This window comes from Nomascus leucogenys, chromosome 12 (genome assembly GCF_006542625.1).
Source record: "Nomascus leucogenys isolate Asia chromosome 12, Asia_NLE_v1, whole genome shotgun sequence".
Lineage (NCBI taxonomy): Eukaryota > Metazoa > Chordata > Mammalia > Primates > Hylobatidae > Nomascus > Nomascus leucogenys.
Window position 1 is genome coordinate 96,239,225 of NC_044392.1, and position 24,616 is coordinate 96,263,840.

Consider the following 24,616-nt stretch of genomic DNA (forward strand, 5'->3'; position numbering starts at 1 on the left):
CGTGATCTGCCCACCTCAGCCTCCCATAGTGCTGGGATTACAGGCATGAGCCACTGTGCCTGGCCTCTGTACCATTGTTAACTGTATGGTGTTCTGAGTGATTTTCCTAAAGGGTATTCAATGATTTTTTTTTTTTTTTTGCGTTAAAGCAATTAAAGTTCAATTTAATGATGGCAAATTAGGGTAACAAATGCAAATTAGGAATTTGGGTTATTGAAGTTTCCTAGAAAAATATTTATAAATGAAAAATACGTGTTTGTGTTTATTGTGTGTTCATAAATGCGTGATTCTTTTTAGATCAACTATTTCTGTATATAATTGGAAGAAATAGAAATCAGTCCAGAATGGTAGAAAGCTTGAATTTGGTCATGATGGTAGTTATGAAGTGTAGAGAGAAGCAGTCTGAGAGTTGGGGCCTAAAATAATAGGATAGAAGTAATGTGGTCTTCTGCAATTCCATGTCTGGGTTATTCCTGAAAGGATTGAAGGCCGGATCTTGAAGAGAGATTCGTACACCTGTGTTCATAGCCACACTGTTCACAATAGTTAAAATGTGAAAGCAACGCAAGTGTCCATTAATGGATGAGCAAAATGTGGTATATGCATAGGGAATATTATTTACCTCTAAAAAGGAAGGAGATTCTGACATGTTGCCACATGGATGAACCTTGAGGACATTATGTTAAGTGACATGAGCCAGTCACAAAAAGATACTATATGTTTCCACATGTATGAGGTATTTAGAGTAGTTAAAATCATAGAAACAAAAAGTAGAAGGGTAGTTGCTGGAGGCTAGAGGTGGGGGATATGCGGAGTTAATGTTTAAGGAGCATAGAGTTTCAGTTTTACAAAATGGAGTTTTGGAGATGGATGGTAGTGATGATTGCATTATGAATATATTGGATTACACTAAACCATACACTTAAAAATGATTAAGATGACAAATTTTATGTGTATTTTACCACAATAAAAAAAAATATTGGGGAGGGGAGAAGTAACTTACCTCTCACTAAAGAGGCATACCCTTCTTTACCTACTAGAAAATGAAGTGTCAGCCAGGCACAGTGGCTCATGCCTGTAATCCCAGCTCTTTGGGAGGTTGAGATTGGAGGATCACTTGAGGCCAGGAGTACCACTCCAGCCTGGGCAACATAGTGAGACCCTGTTTCTATAAAAATTTAAAAAGTAGCTGGATGTGGTGGCAAGCCCCTGTAGTCCTAGCTACTTGGGAGGCTAAAGCAGGAGTATCACTTGAGCCCAGGAATTTGAGGTGGCGGTGAGCTATTGTTCCCGCCCACTGCCCTCTAGCCTGGGTGACAAGAGTGAGATCCTGTCTCAAAAAAAAAAACAAAAAACAAAAAACAAACCCACAACAACTGAGCTCTGCCTTCCCCCAATCCTCACTCCTCTAGTAATACTTTAAAAGGAACTTTTTTTTTTTTTTTTGGGTAATCAAAACATAGGATTCAACTAGTTTCTTTCTTTCTTTTTTTTTTTTTTTGAGATGGAGTCTCGCTTTGTCACCCAGGCTGCTGGAGTGCCATGGTGTGATATCGGCGTACTGCAACCTTCACGTCCCGGATTCAAGTGATTCTCCTGCTTCAGCCTCCTGAGTAGGATTACAGGCACGTGCCCCCACGCCTGGCTAATTTTTGTATTTTTAATAGAGATGGGGTTTCACCATGTTGGCCACGTGGGTTTCACCATGTTAGCCAGGCTGGTCTCAAGCTCCTGACCTCAGGTGATTCACCCACCATGGCCTCCCAAAGTGCTGGGATTACAGGAGTGAGCTACCACACCCGGATCAAATGTTTTTTTAAATTTAAAAATTGATTAAGTATATTAGGAAAATTCAATGAGATAATAAATCGAATTAGTTAAACTAAATTAAACATTTTTCTTTCATTAGTAATATTAAAACACTTAAAGCTACATGGAGTGATAGCAAATTAGTAAAGCCTATTAAGTCTTCTATGTAAAGTATGCTTCAGAAATATATATGTATATATATGCATGATCTTGGCTCACCGTAACCTCTGCCTCCCAGGTTCAAGCAGTTCTCCTGACTCAGCCTCCCTAGTAGCTGGGATTACAGACATGTGCCACCACACTCGGCTAATTTTGTATTTTTAGTAGAGACGGGGTTTCTACATGTTGGTCAGGCTGGTCTTGAGCTCCTGACCTCAGGTGATCTGCCCGCCTCGGCCTCCCAAAGAAGTATATTTTAATGAACTTTCTTGCATAGTCATTTAAAAATGCTTTTAGAATTTTTAACAAATGAAGCTTTATCTTAAAAGCCACCTGACAGTGTCCTTCAAGGATGGAAACATTTATATTCTGTGACCCAACAAGTCTGTTTTGAGGTAATTAATCAAATGCAGACATAGAGTGTACAAGAATGTTAATCACAGCATTTTAAATAATAAATAGTAAAATATCAGAAACAGCTTAAATGTCCTAACAGAATGGAAATGGTTAAATTAGAAACGTTTTGTACGGTTTTTATATGGCCATTAACAATTTTAGGCTGGGCGGTGTGGCTCACGCCTGTAATCCCAACATTTTGGGAAGCCAAGGCGGGAGGATCACTTGAGCCCAGGAGTTGGAGATGAGCCTGGGCAACATAGGGAGACCTTGTCTCTACTAAAAGGAAGAAAAAAAAATAGCCAGGACATGGTAGTGTACACACCTATAGTCCCAGCTACTTGGGAGGCTAAGCTGGGAGATTCGTTTGAGCCTGGGAGATCAAGGCTGCAGTGAACAGTGATCTCACCATTGCATTTCAGGCTGGGTGACAGAGTGAGACCCTGTCTCTAAAAAATAAAAAAAATCCCAGACAATTTAGCCCTTAATTATGTGGCTTAAGTGGGGAATAAATGGCAGGATGCCCAATTAAGTGTGTGTTGTGTGAACTGTGATTTTAAAAATGCACATTGAAATAAGAATGGAAGAGAATACACTAGTATGTTGTTTTTTTTTTTTTTTTTTTTTTTTTTGAGACAAAGTCTCGCTCTGTCACCCAGGCTGGAATGCAGTGGCGCAATCTCAGCTCACCACAACCTCTGCCTCCTGGATTCAAGCGATTCTCCTGCCTCAGCCTCCCCAGTAGCTGGGATTATAGGCGTGCGCCACTGAGCTTGGCTAATTTTTGTATTTTTAGTAGAGACAGGGTTTTGCCATGTTGGCCAGGCTGGTCTGGAACTCCTGACCTCAGGTGATCCACTCACCTTGGCCTCCTAAAGTGCTGGGATTACAGGCATGAGCCACCGCGCCCAGACCTACACTAGTATGTTAAGTGGTTGTTGAAATGGGGTAAGCTATATTTGTACTTTATATTGTGGATGTGTCTAAATTATTGTATTTTGTATAATTGTCCATTCATTTTAACAATTATTTATTGGATACCTATACTTGGGGTCCTAGAACCAATCCCCCCGTATACTGAGGGATGACTGTAGTCTGTTCTCATTATTCTTAGATTCCACGTTTGTGAACTCATTTACTGGCTAAAATTTATTTGTAACCCCCAAATCAATATGCCTGGCACTTTCGCAGTCATTTGCGGACATGTTCAGAGTGGTGAAATTTGAGTTGCTTGATGTACACATTTCCAAATGAGGTTAAACAAAATGACTCTCTGCTGCCTTGTTCTAGCTCTCTTGTCTATTTACTTAGTGCTACATCTTTCCCACTTTTTTTTTAGAGGTGGTTTCACTGTTTAAAATTGCCCCTAAGTGTAGTGCTAAAGTGCTGTCTATAGTGTTCCTAAGTGTAAGAAGGCTGTGATGAAAAGTTATAGTGTTGTTGACTGTGAGTTCAGTGTTTATGTATCAGCAATAGAAAAGTGTTTTTAGGCTGGGCGTGGTGGCTCACGTCTGTAATCCTAGCACTTTGGGAGGCCGAGGTGGGCGGATCACTTGATGCCAGGAGTTAGAGACCAGTCTGGCCAACACAGTGAAACTCCATCTCTACTAAAAATAGAAAAAATTAGCTGGGCATGGTGGCGCACACCTGTAATCCCAGCTACTCAGGAGGCTGAGGCATGAGAATCACTTGAACCCTGGAGGCAGAGGTTTCAGTGAGCCAAGATCATACCACTGCACTCCAGCCTGGACAACAAAGTGAGACTGTCTTGAAAAGTAAGTAAATAAATAAAGAAATAAAAGTGTTTTTAAATAAAAGCACAGATAAAACAAGGATATGTGTTGTTAGGCTGTTGAAAATGTTTTAGTCAGAGGCTAGCAGGAACTTCACTCTGAATTTCTCTTAGTATTGAGTATTTGATAATTCAGTGCTCATGGCAACTTTATTAGAATCAACTATGTATGATCTGTTATGGCACTTAGGGATTTTGAAATATTGAAACTAGCTTGGGAACTGCTTTACCTGTCCTGTAGATTCTTAGAGGTGACGGAGAATCCAGCTTAGAGGTTGGTTAATATGCCGGTAAAAATGTTTGTGCCCTCTGAAGACAGTACAAATGCAAGAATTTAGAGCAATGGTGCATATCTGATAAGATTCAGGGTCTCAATATTTTGATATTCAGACCTTGACTTTGATATCAAAAGATATTTCAGGGAGGACTCTGCCCCATGAGAAATGGTAAAATATCTTAACTCATTATGAATCTTTACCTTGATTCGTCTCCTTTAGATGATTTTATTTGCTTTTAAGACTTTTCCTAGTCTTTTTGATTGTTGTGTTGACAGAAACCATTGAGAATTCTTAAGACAGATGGAGCATGGCTTTTAGAGAGGATTAAGTAGTCATTTATTTATTACCTGTGACTGGCTTTAAAAAAAATTGACATTAAATAACATCCTTAAGGATAAATATCACTAAATAAAATTAATGGAAATTTTGACTTTTTTTCCTAAATTTAACCAATTGACAAATTTAAAAAATATTTAAAGCAAGCCAAGAATTAAAATTTTTTGTAAGCATTTTCAAAATGCAGTATACAGTTAGGCAGCTATAAAATATATCGTTGTGAGGAAAACTGTAAGTTGATGAAAGGGAAACATTTGTAAAAATTAAATATGTAGATGGATCTTTACATCAGGCATTTCACCTAGGCCTTGCTGAATTATTTATGCTTCATTTATGAATGTCCATTGAAGATGAATGGCTGTCCAGAGCTGAGATTATGTCTTAATGATAAGTACATAGTACACAGTGTGTGCTAAACTAATGTATCTTGAAATGACTCAGTCTTGCTTGTCCAATAATCATTTTCAAGTTAGTCTGTTCCAGGATTTAACAAGCTGGTTTGGACCTAAGAATGATATATGGTGCCTTCTCATCTCATTTCTTCTTCTAAGTTATAGATCAACAAAGGGATTTTATGGAACTGAAAAGTCCAGGGTGTTTTTCTGGGTTCAGGCTGAGCTAAGTCAGTGTGTTTAAACGATGTCATATTAGTGCTCTGCTTCTGTTGCTCTACTGCTGACAAATTCAGCTTTATTTTTTGCTACCTGAAGGAGACATTTATCTATCTGCCTTGTCTGTTTGTCTGTCTCATTAGCTATTGTCTTAGTCTGTTTGAGCAGCTGTAACAGAAAACCATAGACTGGGTAGCAAATAAAATAAACAGCCATTTATTTCTCATGGTTCTGGAAGCTGAGAAGTCCAAGGGCAGATTAAGTGTTGGCAACGGCCCAGTTCCTGGTTTATAAGTGGCCATCTTCTCACCATGTCCTCACATGGCTGAAGGGGCTTAAACTTGACCAAACTCAGTCAAAGTAAAGGTAATTCTAGAAGAAAATTAATTTTGATCTTAAAAAGCCTTTACTTGATCACATTATATAAATATTAACTCTTTTACTGGCTTATCATATGCTATGATTTGAATGTCCCATCCAAAACTCATGTTGAAACTTAATCCCCAATGTGGCACTATTGAGAGGTAGGGCCTTTAAGACGTGATTGGATCATGAAGTCTCTGCCCTCATGAATGGATTAGTGGGTTAATTGGTTAATGGATTAATGGGTTATCATGGGAGGGGAACTGGTGGCTTTATAAGAAGAAGAAGAGAGACCTGAGCTAGCACATTAGCACGCTAGCTCAGCCTTCTCACCTTGTGATGCTCTGTGCTACCTCAGATCTCTTCAGAGAATCCTCATGAGCAAGAAGGCTCTCACCAGAGACAATTCCTTGACCTTGGACTTCTCAGTCCCCGTAACAGTAAGAAATAAATTTCTTGGCTGGGTGTGGTGGCTCATAACTGTAATCCCAGCACTTTGGGAGGCAAAGGTGGGAGGATTGCTTGAGTACAGGAGTTCGAGACCAGCTTGGGCGACATGTCTCTATTTAAAAAGGAAGAAAGGAAGAAATTTATTTTCCATAAATTACCCAATTTCTGGTATTCTGTTATAAACATAGAAAAAGGACTAAACTTCATAGAGATGGAAAAGATATCCATCTATCTATGGAGAGGCATGGGTACCAAACATAAGGCAATGTATAAGGCCTGATGTCAAAAGGGCCAGTTATGTTTAATTCCTATTTTTTCTTTTCGGTTTTGTTTTTTCAGTCTGTTAATGTAGAGTGAATTGCATTGAACCAACCTTATGTATATGTAAGCCAGTCTTACATTTTGGGGATAAATATCATTTGGTCATGGTGTATTATTTTAAAAATATTATTAGATTTGGTTTGTTAAAAAGTTGTTTGGAGTTTTACATCTATGTTTATGAGGAATATAGGTTTGTAGTTCAATTTTCTTGTAATGTTTTTGTCTGGTTTTGAAATCAGACTAATGATGGCCTCATGGAATGAGTTGGGAAATCTTCCTTTTCAGTTTTCTAGAAGAGTTTGGGTAGAATTAGGATTATTTTTTTCCTTAAATGTATATCAAGTGGCATAGTTAAAATTTACCAGTGAACTCACCTTGGCCTAGAATTTATTTGTTGCCAAGTTTTTAACTATACCTTCACTTTTTTTTTTTTTTTTTGAGATGGAGTCTCACTGTCGCTCAGGCTGGAGTGCAGTGGCGCCATCTCAGCTCACTGCAATCTCCGCCTCCCGGGTTCACGCCATTCTCCTGCCTCAGCCTCCCAAGTAGCTGGGACTACAGGCTCCTGCTACCACGCCTGGCTAATTTTTTGTATTTTTAGTAGAGACGGGGTTTCACCGTGTTAGCCAGGATGGTCTTGATCTCCTGACCTCTTGATCCTCTTGCCTCGGCCTCCCAAAGTGCTGGGATTACAGGTGTGAGCCACCGTTCCTGGCCTATAACTTCACTTTCTTTAAGGATATTTAAGAAAGAATTTATTGAGTGAGTTTTGGGGAGTTTGCGGTTTTTCATGGAATGTGTCCATTTCATCTAAATAGTTGGGTTTATTGACATGAAGTTATTTGTAATATTCTCTTATCTTTTTTTTTTGAGACAGAGTTTTGGTCTTGTTCCCCAGGCTGGAGTGCAATGGCACGATCTAGGCTCACCGCAACCTCTGCCTCCCAGGTTCAAGTGATTCTCCTGCCTCAGCCTCCCGAGTAGCTGGGATTACAGGCATGCGCCACCACGCCTGGCTAATTTTATATTTTTAGTAGATACAGGATTTCTCCCTGTCGGTCAGGCTGGTCTTGAACTCCTGACCTCAGGTGATCCACCCACCTCAGCCTCACAAAGTGTTGAGATTACAGGTGTGAGCCATCGCACCTGGCTTATTCTCTTATCTTTTAAAAACATTGAGATATACACTTAACCATAAAAATCACCCTTTGAAAGTATACAATTTGGTGATTTTTAGTATATTTACAAAATAGGGCAACCATCAATAGTGCCTAATTGCAGAATACTTACATCACTCTAAAAAGAAACCCCATACCTATATAGCACTCACTTTCTACCATTTCCTCCCTCCCACAGTCTCTGCAATCACTTATCTCCTTTTTGTCTCTATGGATTTGCCTATTCTGGATCTCCTTCCTTCCTTCCTTCCTTCCTTCTTGCCTTCCTGCCTGCCTTTTTTTTCTTTCAGAATCTTGCCCTTTTGCCCAGGCTGGAGTGCACTGGCACAATCATGGCTCACTGCAGCCTCAAACTCCCAGGCTCAAGCAATCCTCTTGCCTCAACCTTCTGAGTAGCTGGGACTACAGGCATGTGCAACTATGCCTGGCTAATTTTTTAATTTTTTGTAGAAACAAGGTCTTATCATGTTGCCCAGGATGGTCTCGAACTCCTGCAGTTCAGGTGATCTTCCTGTCTTGTCTAGGCCCCTCAAAGTGCTGGGATTACAGGTGTGAACCACTGCATCTGGCCTATTCAGGGTATTTTATATAAATGGGAATCTTACAATATGTAACCATTTGTGACTGACCTCTTTCAGTTAGCATAATGTTTTTAAGGTTCATCTATGTTACAGCATTTATCAATACCTCACTCCTTTTTATGGCCTAATTGTATTTCATTGTGTTGATATGATATTCCTTGTTTTGTTTATTCACTCAGCAGTTGATGGACCTTTAAGTTGTTTCCACTTTATAACTATTATGAATAATGCTGCTATGAACATTTTTGTACAAGTTTTTGTGTAGACATATGTTTTCCTTTATTTTTGGGTGTATACCTAAGAATGGAATTCCTGGGTCATATGGTAATTCTATGTTTAACTTGTTGAGGAACTGCCAAACTATTTTCCAAAGCAGCTGCACCATTTTGCATTCCTACCAGCAATGTATGAGGGTGCAAATAACTACATCTTTGCCAACACATGTTTTTGTTGTCTTTTTTATTATAGCAATACTAGTGGGTGTGAAGTATGTCACTGGTTTTGATTTGCATATCCCTGAGGGCTAATGATATGGAACATTTTTTCATGTGCTTATTGGCTATTTGTATATCTTATTTGCAGAAATATCTGTTTAAGTCTTTTGCCCATTTTTAGATTAGGTTTATCTTTTTATTAAGTTGTAAGGGTTCTTATAGATAGAGAGATGATTACAAATATTTTCTCCCATTTGATGGGTTAACTTCTTATTCTCTTGAGTTCTTGGAAGCACAAAAGGTTTTAATTTTGATGATCCCCATTTATCTGTATTTTTCTTTGGTTGGTTGTGCTTTTTGAATTTTTATTTTTTAATCGTGGCAGAATATATGTAACGTAAAAGTTACCATTTTAACCTTGTCTTTTTTTTTTTGGAGATGGAGTTTTGCTCTTGTCACCCAGACTGGAGAGCAGTGGTGCAATCTTGCATCCACCATGCCCTGCTTATTGAGCTTCTTTGATCTGTGAATTCATCATTTCCATCATATTTAGAAAGTTTGGGATCATTTCTTCCAGTATTTTTTCTGCTTCTCTTTCAGTCTTTTGGGGACTTCAGTTACCCATGTTTTAGGCGTCTTGATGATATTCTATATCTCATTCATGGTTTTGTTTCCACTCTTGTTTCTCTCTGTTAGATTTCTATTGCTATGGCATCAGATTGATTGACCTTTTCTTTCAGTGTCTAATCCCAGCATACTTTTCATTCCAAACTCTGTGTTTTTCTAAGTAGAAGAATCAATTCGCGTTAAAAAGACTTATGTATCTCTACTTAGCTTGCTTAATATATCCATCTACCGCTTTGAACATAAGAACTACAGTTATAACTGATTTAATATTCTTGTCTAGTGACTGTCATGTACAGTTCTTTTTCTGTCAATTGTTTTTCTCATTTTAAGTGGTATTTTCCTGCTTCTTTATATGATTTTTTTTTTTTTTTTTTTTGAGACAAGATTTCACTCTGTCACCCAGGCTGGAGTGCAGGGGCATGATCGTGGCTCATTGCAGCCTCAACCTCCTGGGTTCAAGCAAAACTCCCACCTTGGCCTCCCAAGAACCTGGGACTACAGGCATGCGCCACCACATCTGGCTAATTTTTGTAGAAATGGGGTCTTACCATGTTGCTCAGGCTGGTCTGAAACTCCTGGGCTCAAGCAGTCGCCCACCTTGGCCTCCCAAAGTGTTGGGATTACAGGCGTGAACCACCACACTTGGCCTGTTTGGTAATTTCTGATTGGATTCCAGGCATTCTCAATTTTACCTTGTTTGGAGCTGGATGTTTAATTCCCATAAAAATTCTTGGACTGCGTTCTGGGACACAGTGGAGTTCATTGGAAATGGCTTTATCCTTTTGAGGCTTGCTTTTCATCTTTGTTAGGTGAGACCAGAATAGTCTTTAGTCTAGAGCTCAGTTTGCACCACTACTGATGCAGTGTGGTACTGAGCGTTGTACTTCATGTCCCACGAATTATGAGGTTGTCTCCTGTGGCCAGTAGGTTAACCAGTTATTCCTGACTATGTGTGAGCCAAGTGTGGTGTTATGCTCGAGCTGGCTCATGAGAGCCGATTGTTAAAATATCAGGAAGTTTGTGAGCTAGCTTAATTCTTAACATAATTAAATTATATAAACATAATTAAATCACTTATTATGAACAAAGGTAGTAAATGCTCAAAACTCATTACCTCATATAATTATATTATTTTATATTACTGTTTTTGTGCACTCACGGGAATTTATATCTATTGGGTACTGTTTTTTTTTTTTTTCCTTCCTGAGACAGAGTCTCACTCTGTTGGCTTGGCTGGAGTGCAGTGGTGCAATCTCAGCTCACTGCAACCTCCGCCTCCCGGGTTTAAGCGATTCTCGTGCCTCAGCCTCCTGAGTAGCTGGCACCACAGGTGTGCACCACCATGCCCTGCTAATTTTTGTATTTTTAGTAGGGATGGGTTTTCACCATGTTGGCTAGGCTGGTCTTGAACCCCTGGCCTCAAGTGATATGCCTGCCTTGGCTCCCAAAGTGCTGGGATTATAGATGTGAGCTGCTGCAGCCAGCCTTATTATGTTCTTATGGTAGAAACACTATGTAATGTATAATGTGTTGCCATGTATTTTTTTCAGATTCTTATTCACTGATATGTTGGTAGCTTGAAATTGGCTGTGGTGGAAGTATATATACCACAAACATTAGTAACCCTATAAACTAGTAACTACATACCACCTACCCTTCAGTTATTACATGTTTTCTGGCATACCCTTGCCTATGGATGTCTTTCCCTGTTTTACTGATCAATACTCAGCTCGAGATTTAAGGAGGTCCCTTGGAGATTATCTGAGATCTTGCTTCTCCTTTCTGCTCTCTCCTCTGTGGTACTATATTCTGGGAGACTGTAGCTACCTTGGCCTCCCCTAAACTCCTCATTTCATTATCTTAACTCCAGAAAACCACTGAGCTTGCTTGGGACACCTTCCTTTCTCTGCAGCTTAGAAATTCTCCAGTAAGTAAACTGGGGACAATTGTAGGCTTTACCTAATTTATTTTTTCTCTTTCATTGATCACTGTCCTGTGTTGTCTTGTTTCTTTTGTCAGAAATAATTTTCATACATTTTTTTGGTCTAGATTTTTAGTTGTTTCAGGTGGGAGCATAAGTTTCATGCCTGTTATTCTATCTTGGCAAGAAGCATAAGTCTCTTGGAAGAGTTTTAGATAGGAGAATGACATGTCATTCTGTAGATCATGCATTTTTAAAGGATAAGACTTAATGAAAGCAGAGCTAGGCGCAATAACTCATGTCTGTAATCCCAGCACTTTGAGTGGCTGAGGTGGGAGGATCACTTGAGCCCAGGAGTTCGGGACTAGCCTGGGCAACATGGTGTGAAATCCTGTCTCTACAAAAAATACAAAAATTAGCTGGGCATAGTGGCATGCACCAGTAGTCTCAGCTACTTGGGAGGCTGAGGCGGGAAGATCATTTGAGCCTGGGAGGTCGAAGCCTGCAGTGAGCGGTGATTGAGCCACTACACTCCAGCCTGGGCAACAGAGTGAGACCCTGTCTCAAAAAAAAAAAAACAAAAACAAGAAAACTTAAAGTAGAGAGACTAATTAGAAGGCATTTGGGTTAGTTCAAATGAGAGCCTAAGGTTGGTCATGGCTGATGATACTACAGAGGCAGGGACAATTTGAGAAATATTTAGGAGGAAGAATCTAGTTTAGGATTTCTAAAAGGGTGTATCATAACTCATTTACATCTGAATCTCCTAAATGATCATAAATGAAGATTGTATGCTCCATTCCAAGTTTATTGAATCTGAATTTTTTTTTTTTTTTTGAGATGGAGTCTCGTTCTGTTGCCCAGGCTGAAGTGCAGTGGTGTGATCTCAGCTCACTGCAACCACCACCTCCCAGGTTCAAGCAATTCTTCTGCCTCAGCCTCCCGAGTAGCTGGGAATTACAGGCATGCACCACCACACCTGGCTAATTTTGTATTTTTAGTAGAGACAAGGTTTCATCACGTTCGCCAGGCTGGTCTTGAACTCCTGACCTTAGGTAATTTGCCCACCTCAGCCTCCCAAAGTGCTGCATTATAGGCGTGAGCCACTGCGCCCGCCTGAATCTGAATTTTTAAAGATGAGGTTTAGAAATTTGTATTTTATTTCATTTTCTTCTTATTTTGTTTTTAAGAGACAGGTCTGTTTTACTCCAATTAGAGTGCACTGGCTGTTCATAGGTGCAGTCCCACTACTGATCAGCATGGAAGTTTAGACTTGCTCTGTTTCCGACCTTGGCCCATTCTGCCATCCTTAGGTGACCTGGTCGTCCCCTGCTCCCCAGAGGTCACCATATTGATGCTGAACTTAATGCAGACACCTGATTGACATAGTGCACCACAACTTAGAACTCCTGGACTCAAGCGATCCTCCTCCCTCAGCCTCCCAAGTAGCTGGGACTATAGGCATGTATGACTGCGCCCAGCTAGAAATTTGTATTTTAAACATGTACCTAGATTTAATGCTTATGAACACTAAAGTTTTATTTCTTTTAATTAATTAATTAATTAATTAATTAATTTTTTAGAGACAGGGCTTCACTTGGTTGCCCAGGCTGGAGTGCATTGGTGTGATCATAACTTACTGTAGCCTGCAGCCTCGAACTCCAGGCCTCTTGCTTCCTGAGTAGCTAGGACTACAACAGGTGCACATCACCATGCCCCACTAATTTATTGTGTGCATTTTTTTTTTTTTTCTGTAGAGACAGGGTCTTGCCAAGTTACCCAAGCTGGTCTCGAACTCCTAGCCTCAAAGTGATCCTTCTGCCTCGGTCTCTTAAAGAGCTGAGATTACCAGCGTGAGCCATTGTGCCCAGCCCGAACACTAAAGTTTTAGAAGAAACTGATGTAGTTTTTTCGAAGTATGATCATCACTGGGAGCGCATACATTGGAATGACCTGAAGTGCTGAATTGAAAATGAAAATTTATGCATTTGTCTTCAGGCCTTCTGAATCTGAATTTATGAGGTGATTGGGTCCAGGGATTTCTTAGACACACTAAAATTTGGGAGTCAGTAACCTGAAGTACTTCACAGATGTGATCTCTTTCGAACTTCATAATAACCCTGAGAGGTAGTAGGCAGGTATTATGTCTTTTATTTTATAGATAAAGCACAGATAGGCAAAGTGACCTGCTCATGGTGAAATAATTATTGATGACAGAGAATCACATTTCTGTCTCCTTCCACCAAATCATATATTCTTCCTACTGTCTTTCTGTTGACTGTGAAATAGGCTTATCTTTGAAAATCTATAGAAGGCATCTAAGACACTGAACATGTGGTTCTGAGCAGAAAATGTACTTTTCTTTGATTATTGTACCAAATGAAAATTTGGTTCAGCTCTTTATAGCAAGTAACTGTGAAAGCTTAATTGTCTAGGAAAGGTGTTTCTGGGCTGGGCTTGGTGGCTCATGCCTGTAATCCCAGCACTTTGGGAGGCCAAGGTGGGTGGGTCACCTGAGGTCAGGATTTGAGACCAGCCTGGCCGACATGGCAAAACCCCGTCTCTACTAAAAGTACAAAAATTAAATGGACGTGGTGGCAGGCGCCTGTAATCCCAGCTACTCAGGAGGCTGAGGCAGAAGAATCACTTGAATCTAGGAGGCAGAGGTTGCATTGAGCTGAGATCGCACTGTTGCACTCCAGCCTGGGCAACAAGAGCAAAACGCCGTCTCAAAAAAAAAAAAAGTGTTTCTGTCTTTGACCATATCTTAATGCTTTTTACAACTGACGTTGAATGTCTCTTTCTTATAAAATTATTTAAAATCATAGTGCCTATATGTGGTACTTTCACTTACAACAAGTGAAGAATCAGGTAATAAATATGACCTGTTGTATGACCTTCCTTTTGAATTTCTTCCAAGCTCTTATAAAACTAAAAAATAATTTGCCTGAAAATTTAGGGATTGTGCTTAACTTTGAACTTCATTGTTTTATTTTAATAGTAAGTTGTGTGGCTTATATCCTGGTTATATCACTAGGACTGTATCTTCTAGTGAGAGTTACGTAGTCTTTTGAAGTGATTACATGTGTGCTGTGAATCTGAGATCATGTAATCTATTTAACACAGTAGTACCAGTGTTAAGACTGCAAGAAGTAGAAAAAGTAATTCTTTTCAGTGAAGATTGGTTTTGGGTTTGCTTTTGGAATGCTTGAATAGTCAATGAATTTTATTAGTACATGAAAACAAGCAAAGCTCTGTTCCAAGGGAATAAATAAAATGGCTTTAGGAATAGGACTTAGATAGTTTGTTTTCCATTTTGTATGCTTTTTAAAAGACAAAATGCTGTTTTTTAAACTTCTAGAAGTAAGTAACTGTAGTTAAATAATTCAAATGAAAAAATTACTGTGTATTGTCATAATTCAAAGCAGTGTTTCCACTGCAGAAAGCATATAACAGTTTTGCAGAATGCTTAAGTTTGAAATGTATATTGAATGAAGTGAAGAACACAATATAGGGGCTACAAGAGTTTTGGCTAGTTTAATTTCCTTGCTTTTGTTACATGAGAGGTCATGACAATTTTTAAACTTAAAAAATACTTAATCTGTTTTTTTTTTTTTTTTTCTTTGTCACCCAGGCTGGAATGCAGTGATGCAATCAGGTCTCACTGCCCCTCTAAGGATCCTCCCTAGCAGCTGGGATTACAGGCGCACACCACCGCATGTGGCTACCTTTTTCTATTTTTTGTACAGATGAGGCCTCACTTTGTTGCCCAGGATGGTTTCAAACTCCTAGGCTCAAGCGATCCTTCTGCCTTGGCATCCCAAAGTGTTTATTTTTTTATGGTGTTACTTATATAGTTTTAATGTTTGAAAACCAAATGAAGAAGGAATTGTGTTTGAGGATAGATAATAGTTTCTTAATCGCTCTATTGTTAATGAAACTTCTCACTGAGAATATCTGAATGGTTGACAACCCAAATAACAAGTTTTATCCAGAAAGCATGTGTCAGGTTATCTACATTTTCATTAAAAATTCTTTTTTTTTTGAGATAGGGTTTACTCTGTTGCCTGGGCTGTAGTGCGGTGGCGCGATCATGGCTAACTGCAGCCTCAATCTCCTGGGCTCAGATGATCCTCCCACCTCAGCCTACCAAGTATTTGGGACTATAGACACACACAACCACATCTGGCTAATTTTCATTTTTTTTTTTTTTGTTTAGAGAAGAGGGCTCACTATGTTGCCCAGCCTGGTCTCGAATGCCTGAGCTCAAGGGATCCTCCTGCCTTGGCCTCCCAAAGTGCTGAGATTACAGGCATGAGCCACCATGCCTCGCTAGGTTATCTGTATTTTCCATGTAGATTTGTACTCTTTTTACTGTGTAGTGGAGTGGTACAGCATGATGAAACATTTTAGAATGCCATTCATACGCTGCTTTCTTTGATATGTATGAATGAACATTCTTTTGTAGCTCATTTTTTTCACTGATAAACTGGTTAAAATGACTTAAAATTCTGTACAGTGCTTTTAGTCATCACTGTAAGTGTGTAGATCTATTTGTACGACTTGTAGCCATCAACCAAGTCTGTTTTTAAGAAGCTTACCTTTAAGGAATGTTTGTATACCTACATCTCCGTTTATTTTAAATAACATTTATTTTCTGTTTACTTCCAAAATTACTTGAGAAAGATATCAGATGTTTAAAGTGACATTTAAAGGACAGTCATTATCTTTTTTTTACTTCATTTTTAAGCATTGTAGATTTATTCCCTAAAATATAAAACACACAAAAAGGTACTTTTCTATTAATGGAGAGTAATTGTAGACTTAAGGAAAATGACATGTATCTATATTGGTAGTAAGAAAAGGAACCTGAGGAGCTCTTCAATTTGTAAGGGTTTAAGTTTAGAATTAAATTTAGAATATTTGTATGTGGGTACTCTCTGAGAAGAACTTGGAAGTGCTAGCCAATCATCTTAGTTTGTTGAAGACACATATTTCACAGCTAAATGTAAGGAATTACTTGTGAAGTTTAGTAGAAAATGAAGTGTGCTATATAAGTGTTTGGAAATATTACCAATTTTATTCACAAGTTTGTAAACAGTAACACATCTATAGTGACTATATTATGGTTTCCCTTCACAGATATCAAGTTGTTCTAGTACGACCATATAAATAAATAATTCCTGAAGTCTCAGTGTAACATGGACAATTAACAGTGATGACAGATAAATACAGACGCATGGGGATCAAATACTAGGCGAAACGATTTTTAAAAGGTAAGAAATAATGTAATCTTAATTAAGGCCAAGTGGGGTTTAGTTAGAAGTAATTGATTGAAGTTTCTTTTTCAGTGTATCAGGCTTTTAAGAAACACTGCAGGATCCTATCTTAATGCTGATAGAGCTCAGCTGTAAGTATCAGTTCTGTGAAAATAACAGTTGCAGATGTTCTTGCCTGCTAAATGTCGTAGTGGATAATGTTCCTATAGTGAACTCTATTCAAATAGAGTAGTTATGTGGTTGATTAGAACTTGATAGAGTGCTACTAGGGCACATTCCAGTATGCTCAGAGATGTACTTTAAGTTGTAGATGTTCTTTGTTTCGATGATTGCTACTACCATCACACACCGTAAAACGTGATGTTTTGCCATGTTTGTGAAAGGCTTCAGTGTTTGCTACAAAGGAGTTGTCCCTTGGAGTCTGTTATAAGAAGAGTGGGTTTTCAAGTCAAGGGTTACTTTATTATGTAGGATCATGTTTTCACTGAGCTTCTCCCCATGTTAACTTAGAACATTTCTTAATGTACTGTAGTATTAAATGGTTATTAGACAATTTTCCTACCTTGCGCTTTTTAAAGCATTTCCAGGGCATGTTTGGGAGAGGTGGCATCTATAGATATTAGATATTATTAGCCCTATTCCCTTTCTAGCTGACTAGAGCAGTAACCTATTTTTAATTACGCAGTAAGTCTGCTAGTAATTACAAGATTTTGTAATTATATCAGTCTTTAAGTTGTAATGCTTTCCCCAAAATGTATCACTATTATAATATCTAGTTTTATGCTTATAATAAAGTGACAGTTTCTGTCATAAACATCTGCTGGTCTTTTTCTTAGTCCTCTTCCTTGTTTTCAGATGGGCACTCATAGTAACCCATTTAGCCAGATTGTACATTCTCTCTTTTTTTTTTTGAGACTGAGTTTTGCTCTTGTTGCCCAGGCTAGAGTACAATGGGGCGATCTTGGCTCACTGCAACCTCTGCCTCCCAGGTTCAAGTGATTCTCCTGCCTCAGCCTCCTGAGTAGCTGGGATTATAGGCGCCCACCACCATGTCCAGCTAATTTTTTGTATTTTTGGTAGAGATGGGGTTTCACCATGTTGGCCAGGCTGGTCTTGAACTCCTGACCTCGTGATCCACCTGCCTTGGTCTCCCAAAGTGCTGGGATTACAGGTGCGAGCCACTGCGCCGGGCCTGTATATTCTTTGAAAAGGATATCATAATAAATTATTATAAAGTAAAAATTAACCAGACTGTTCTAAGAAATGGAATGTAATTAGATTAATTAAATTGTCTGGCTAATTGGGTACTAAAACCGGAAAATCCTTGTTGTTCGTGTTCTTTTTAAAAATACATATGCCAAAAATAATAGAAATGTCCTTTTGTAATTGAATTTTGTAGCACTTGAATAAGCATCAAGGTTATCCTATAGGTATAGAAGATTTGGTTGATGATTTGTGTGATTCTTTTATGCATAACCTAAATGGTTATGTATACTTGATGTCGAGAATTTGGAAAGTCCTCTAGGACAAGAGTTAAGAGATGATATTATAAATTCTATTGTGAGAAATGCTATCAAGGGCAATCTTTAGATCACCGCAAAAAAATTACTGCCTTAGAGCAGTGTCTAGAAAAGAGCAAGTCACATTTCGACTCAGTTCAAACTAATATTGAGTTGTAAGGATTTGGTATATTTCAGTATCTTTTTGGTTTGCTTTTGTTGATTTCTAAAAATCCTATTTCAGTTTCTTAGTATTCTTGAGGCTACAGAGTTACCAAGAAGCATGAAAGATGTCACTATGAACAGATTCTATACCTGTATTTCTTCTTATTATAGAAGGAGTAAATCTATTAGCATAAGTTCATCATCTTCTTTAATCCTTTTTTTCATTATTTTATTTTAAAGAAAGAAATTTAGGAGGTTCTAGTATTCTTCATGGCTGAAGCTGAGAGAGTCTGAAACCCTGATGCTTAAGCTCCATTCTAGATCATAGCTCCAACTCCTTCAGGATATAAGGAAAAGAGATTATATTTCCACAATGATAGATCTTTGGTTGTACAGGTAAGTTATTTAGTTTTGCAGTAGTGAAGACAACTATAGTTTGACTTCTTTTTTTTTTTTTTGAGATGGGGAGACTTGTTATTTTTCCATACATCCTCTGTGTGGCAACTTGTAGTTTGGCTGGCTGTTTATAGGAGTATGGAGCTGCAGGGAATGGGTTAGGAATGAAATATTTCCCCCCTTTTTTTCTTCAGTGGGGTATAAATGAAATGACTGATTATGTTGGAATTTTTTACTCAGGAGGCATTGTGAAATTCCTTGACTTCCTTTTCCCGATTGTCTTTTAAAGTGTGTTTTCATTTACTTTTGTCTATCTCTCTGTCTGTCTGACCGTCTGCTTATCTGCCTGCCTGCTTGCCTGCCTGCCTGCCTACCTACCTACCTACCTACCTACCTACCTACCTATCTACCTACCTACCTACCTACCTACCTACCTACCTACTTACCGACCATCTGTCGTACATCAGTTTCTCTTAATGGGAAAGAAATAAGAAGTCTCTTTATGTAAGACAATACATAATAGAATTCCCAGACTTCAAAGAGGTGGCTATTTAAGAACCTTAAGTTGAATTGCATGGGTGGGTTACCAGCCAGGTTTTACTCTTCTACTTTTAACATTATAGATATGGTGGTAATTGCACTGCTGAGGTATTGTCTTAAAATACTTATATGACAAACATGGCCTCAACATTATTAAATAGTTTATGTTTAGACAGCTAGAAAAAGAATCATATTGGTTACACTTTCCAGTTGCATTTGCTCTTTTTTCCTTTTACTTTGGTTTGTCTATGTGAATATATACTGGTATCGTGACCAGTTTACTAAAAATTTTTCACTTAATAAAACTAAATATTATGATAATAAATATCAGCTAGAACATTGGTGTGATGGAAGATTGCCAGCTGCTCAATTCCCAAAATAAACTTTACCACTTTGGTGATTATAGTAGGAACAAAAGCTTATAGGCAAGGTCTTTGAAATATCTTTTTGAAATTTCTTTCTCTTAAGTAAATAGCTGGAGAAGTGTGTCATTAGATGGGCCTTTTTTGTTTAATAATTATTATCTGTTTTCTTATTCATACAGTTCTACCGGTATGATCATAGGAGCTGGAAATTTATGACCTGAAACATAGCTGATAATGCTTCAAAGAGTGTTTTTCAGAATCCTATAGTTATATTTGGGTAACAGTAGATTCAAATTTATGAGAGGGCAATTCAGCAGCAAATATATGGGTAGGATATGTGAAATTATAGGTAGGATTGAGGGCTTAATATGAATGGACAAGTTGAAATTTGGTTGACTAGTCCTTCTCAGACATGGCCTCCAAGAGGATGAGAATTTATGAAGGTGGGGAAGAGAGGAAGGGAGTCTGGTTAATTCTAGTTACTGACCACACTCTCTTTTCTCTGAATTCTAGAAAGTGCCACCATTCATTATTTGGTAGATAAGATATAGGAAAAACTCCAGTGTAGTTGTTAGATTGCGTTTTGCTCATATGAATATGATAATTAATGGCTTCCCTTATTTCTAAAACTAGAGTGATTGCATTTCTAATTTCAGCTGGATGCTGGCTAAGGTTTTTACCATATACCTCTTATTTTGTTAGCCAACAGGGTTATTTCATGAGATAATTTGTAAATAAGTTCATTTTTATTCCTTAACAATATTTGGCAGAAATATAATTTTGTACTCTAAGCTTCTTTATTGCATTCTTAAGAAACTTTTTGCGATGCAGCTAAAGTGAGGAAAACAACTGCTTTAGTCTATAATATTTTGCTAAGCTTGGCAAAACAATGTTGAGACTTGGTTGAGATAATACAGACTTTTTATTTTTTATTTTCTAACAGATAGGGTCTCACCATTGTCCAGGCAGTTCTCAAAGTCCTGGGCTCAAGTGATCCTCTTGCCTCAGCCTCATGAGTATCTGTGACTGTAGGTGGCCCCACTTCCCTGCCCCTGCACCTGGCTAATCTGGACATTTTTGGTCCCTTTTTATTAACTGAATTTTGCACTCAGTTTATTAGATAATTATAGAAAGTATGTACCTTTATATATGCCTATCCAAAATAGAAAAGATATGAAGAAAAAGGTTAGAACAGAAAAAAATCATCACACGGAAGATTAGCACAATTTTGTTTAACTCTGATCTTAATAATTTTAACCAGTTTATTACCTCAAGTGCACATCACATGTTAATTTCAGGCAAGTTATTTTTATAGTCTTCCATTTGGTGCTTCCTTGGTCTTATTTATAAATTTTTTTATTATTAGGATCCAGTAAGAAATTAAAGGGTATTTTATAAATAGGTCTAATTTAGTTTGAAACTTGATGACTATTATCTTATTAGAATTCTGTCTGAGTTCAGTAGCCTAAGGCAGTGCTTCTCAAACCCTGATACATACATGGATCACCTAGGAGCCTAATTCACTGGTAGGTCTGGGGCAGGGCCTCATATTCTGCATTTCTAACAAGCTTCCAGGAGATGCCCATGATTGAGTTGCAAGAGTCTGAGGTACCACAAGGATCCTTGTTATAAAACAAGTTCTCTTTCAATACAGCCCAACAGCACAGAATTTGAGAATCCTAGAACTAGGGCTTTGTTCTAGTTATTGAGTGAAATAAAAGCATTTTTAGGGTACAGAAGAAATGGAAAGAAGCTTAATCTTTTATGTTAATCAGTGTTTTCATATTTCATTTAACTTTTGTATTAATCAGTGTTTTCATATTTTAATCAGTGGAATGGTGAAAAAGTAAGATAGGCCTCACTATACATGATTTTTTTTTTTTTTTTCCTGAGACGGGGCCTTGCTGCCATCACCCAGGCTGAAGGGCAGTCACATCACTGCACCCTTGACTTCCCAGGCTCAAGTGATCCTCCCATTCAGCCTCCCTAGTACGTGGGACTACAGGCAGGCGTCACTACACCTGGATAAATTTTTTGTATTTTTAGTAGAGACAGGGTTTCGCCATGTTGCCCAGTTTGGTCTCGAATTCCTGGGCTCAAGTGATCCACCTACCTCGGTTTCCCAAAGTGCTGGGATTACAGGCCTCAGCCACCATGACCAGCTTATAGGTGATATTTTATAGTAAAAAATATATGTATAAAAAAAAGGTTTTTAGTACTACTAATAATAGGTTCATTTCATCCAAAATGGTCTCTCTTTGAGAAGTTTGTACTGCAAGGCAGATTTTGCTTCCATTCAGATTGGTGTGGAAAGAAAAGGTTAAGGAAGTCTTATTATTGGAATAATTTAAGAGGTTTATATGCCCTTAATTGGGATTGCATTTTAAGAAGTAAAGACTAACAGATTCTTTTGTGTGTTTATAAAGTATTTCTATTGTCAGTATTATTTTTGAACCATAAATTATGAGTATAATTAAATTTACATTGAAGATAATATGTATTAGATTTTGTAGGCATTTTAGTTATTAAATTAACTTAGCCTTATGCTTTTTTTGTGCATTTACATACATATTTAATATTTAAAAATAAGTAATCTTAACATTTTAGAGTGCCAGATTTGGATACATGAAACAAGTAAGTTGCTTTTCATGTGTTTCAGTTTGTGTTCTTTTCTTTTCATTTTTTTTTTTGAGACAGCGTCTTGCTCTGTTGCCCAGGCTGGAGTGCAGTAGCATGATCTCGGCTCACTGCAACCTTTGCCTCCTGGGTTCAAGCGGTTCTCCTGCCTCAGCCTCCCAAGTAGCTGGGATTATAGGCATGTGCCAGCATGCCCTACTAGTTTTTGTATTTTTAGTAGAGACGGGGTTTCACCATGTTGGCCAGGCTGGTCACGAACTCCTGACCTCAAGTGATCCGTCTGCCTCGGCCTCCCAAAGTACTGGGATTACTGCCCCTGGCCAGTTTGTGTTCTTTTAAGACATCATTTGAAGTTTAACTTAAATGTTTTACAATTAAAAGTGAAAATTATGGGACACTCAGTGTTTGTTACCCATGAAAGAAACAGAAAGATTGTAATCTTCGTGATAATATATTAGCAAACGAGAATTAAATGTCAGCAGTTCTTTTAATGAATCCCCAAAACAATAAAAGTTTACTACTGTAAAAAATGTGTTTCTAAGTTCTGATTGGTGTCTCGTACTTATTGTTCACTTGGTTGCTGTGAAATTCTCTAGAACAAATAACCATGCTTTAATTCCAGGGCTAGTTTTGTGATTACAAGATTTTAAAAAATTGTTAATTAAAAGTTTAAAAGTATGCCATACTCTGAGACAACACTAAACTCAGCCAACTTAAATATTTTACAGGGCACTTTCTCACTTACTTCACTTGTCAGCAGGCAGGAACAGGGAGATTATTTCCCGTAGTGTTTCTGTTTTATATGTGGTAGCATGTTGCTGTGTCTTCTGTAATTCCTCCAAACTTTCCACTATTAGATAGTTCTAGTTGAAGCAAGGAGAAATTGTGTTTGATTTTTAGGGGTAGGAGTCAGAATGGCATTTGGAGGTTTACATGAGAAGGGAGACTGTTGATGACCCAAGGCAGGAGGAAGGGACTGTGAAACTTTGCACTATTGCCACCACTGGCCTCTTTCTCTAACTAATCATCCTGCATCTCATTCAAAGTTAGGAAATAAAATGACAGGGTACCTTGTGAAAACTAAACAGAAGAGGAGTGGGGGAATAGAGACTTCAAATATTAACAGCTCCTTTATTCTGCTTGATGGGGGAGCCTCTGGAAAATATCACCAAATCACTAGTTTACCCAAATGGATCAATCAAGGCATTTTTCTATATCTCTTACATTTCTGTCATGTAAACCTTGAGCATCCACACCAGAATACCTGCTCATCTCCCAAACCACACATTAAAACTGGCACTGGCATATGCTGTACACAGGAGTTCAAAGAAGGAAAGGGTGGGATTATAGGAGTAGTCTCGATTTCTTAAATGTAAGTATTTGCTTCAGAGGCTTCTTCCCCATTTTCTTTTCTGGTCTTTGGAACACTACCTTTCACTTGCTAATTTATGGCTTTATTTCTAGAGACTAGGAAGGCTTGGGTTTGCTTTGTTTTGTTCTTAGCCAATGCAAGCTAGCATTGTGATCTTTGTCTATTTAGTTAAGAAAAATTATACTGCAATAAAAAATTTTTGGATGCCACATTATTAGTTATTAAGGGATTTGATCTGAAACTCATTTTAGCAAAAGTAAATTAAAAAGAGAAAAGCCTGCCTTTCTATATACCAGGAACATTTCGAAAGAACACGAGAAATGATTGGAATAGTTTTTTTGAAAGATAGCTGCTATGTAAGTTCAAGATTATTATTTTATTTATTTATTTTATTTATTTATTTTTTTGAGACAAAGTCTCGCTCTGTCGCCCAAGCTGGAGTGCAGTGGCATGATCTCGGCTCACTGCAACCTCTGCCTCCCGGGTTCAAGTAATTTTCTTGCCTCAGCCTCCTGAGTATCTGGGATTACAGGCGTGTGCCACCACACCTGGCTAATTTTTGTATTTTTAGTAGAGACAGCGTTTCACCATGTTGGTCAGGCTGGTCTTGAACTCTTGACCTCGTGATCCTCCCGCCTCAGCCTCCCAAAGTGCTAGGATTACAGGCATGAGCCACTGCGCCCGGCCGAAGATTATTATTTTAATGACCAAAATGAAATCACATCTTTAGGATAGATCTCTTCTGGGTATTTTATGCCTATCTGAGAGGCAGATACACAGTGAGGCAGTTATGGTCTCTAGAGCTCTGCCTTGCTACTTACTAGAGTTGTGACCTTGGATAGATTACTCAGAGTGTGCTTTAATCTCATTCGTGAAGTAGGGATGATGGTAGCACCTATCTGAGTTGTTGTGAGACTTAAGTGAGTTAATGTATGTAAGGCATATAGAAAGACTCATGGAACATATTAAGTACTGTGTGCTTGTTAGCTATAATTTATATAATTATTGGAAATGTTAAAGAATTTTTATCACATAATTTAATATTGGCAGTTATATAGATAGTTATAGACTATAACGTCCACGTATACTTGGATTAAAAAGTTATAG

The 24,616-nt window shown here is 38.2% G+C and overlaps 1 protein-coding gene across 10 annotated transcripts in view; it reads left to right on the forward strand.

Moving 5' to 3' along the window:
* Nucleotides 1–24,616, forward strand: part of ZZZ3 (zinc finger ZZ-type containing 3) — a 119,627-nt gene that overhangs the window by 22,424 nt on the left and 72,587 nt on the right. For 6 of the 10 annotated variants that reach the window (XM_012500508.2, XM_030825168.1, XM_030825163.1 and 3 more), the window contains exons 2-4: nt 16,399–16,532; nt 16,608–16,666; nt 18,440–18,595. In XM_012500508.2, coding sequence (XP_012355962.1) covers nt 18,573–18,595 — 23 coding nt within the window. In that variant the 5' untranslated portion in view covers nt 16,399–16,532; nt 16,608–16,666; nt 18,440–18,572. The remainder of the gene's footprint in view (nt 1–16,398; nt 16,533–16,607; nt 16,667–18,439; nt 18,596–24,616) is intronic. The other 4 variants (XM_030825166.1, XM_030825170.1, XM_030825165.1 and 1 more) reach the window with 2 other exon arrangements.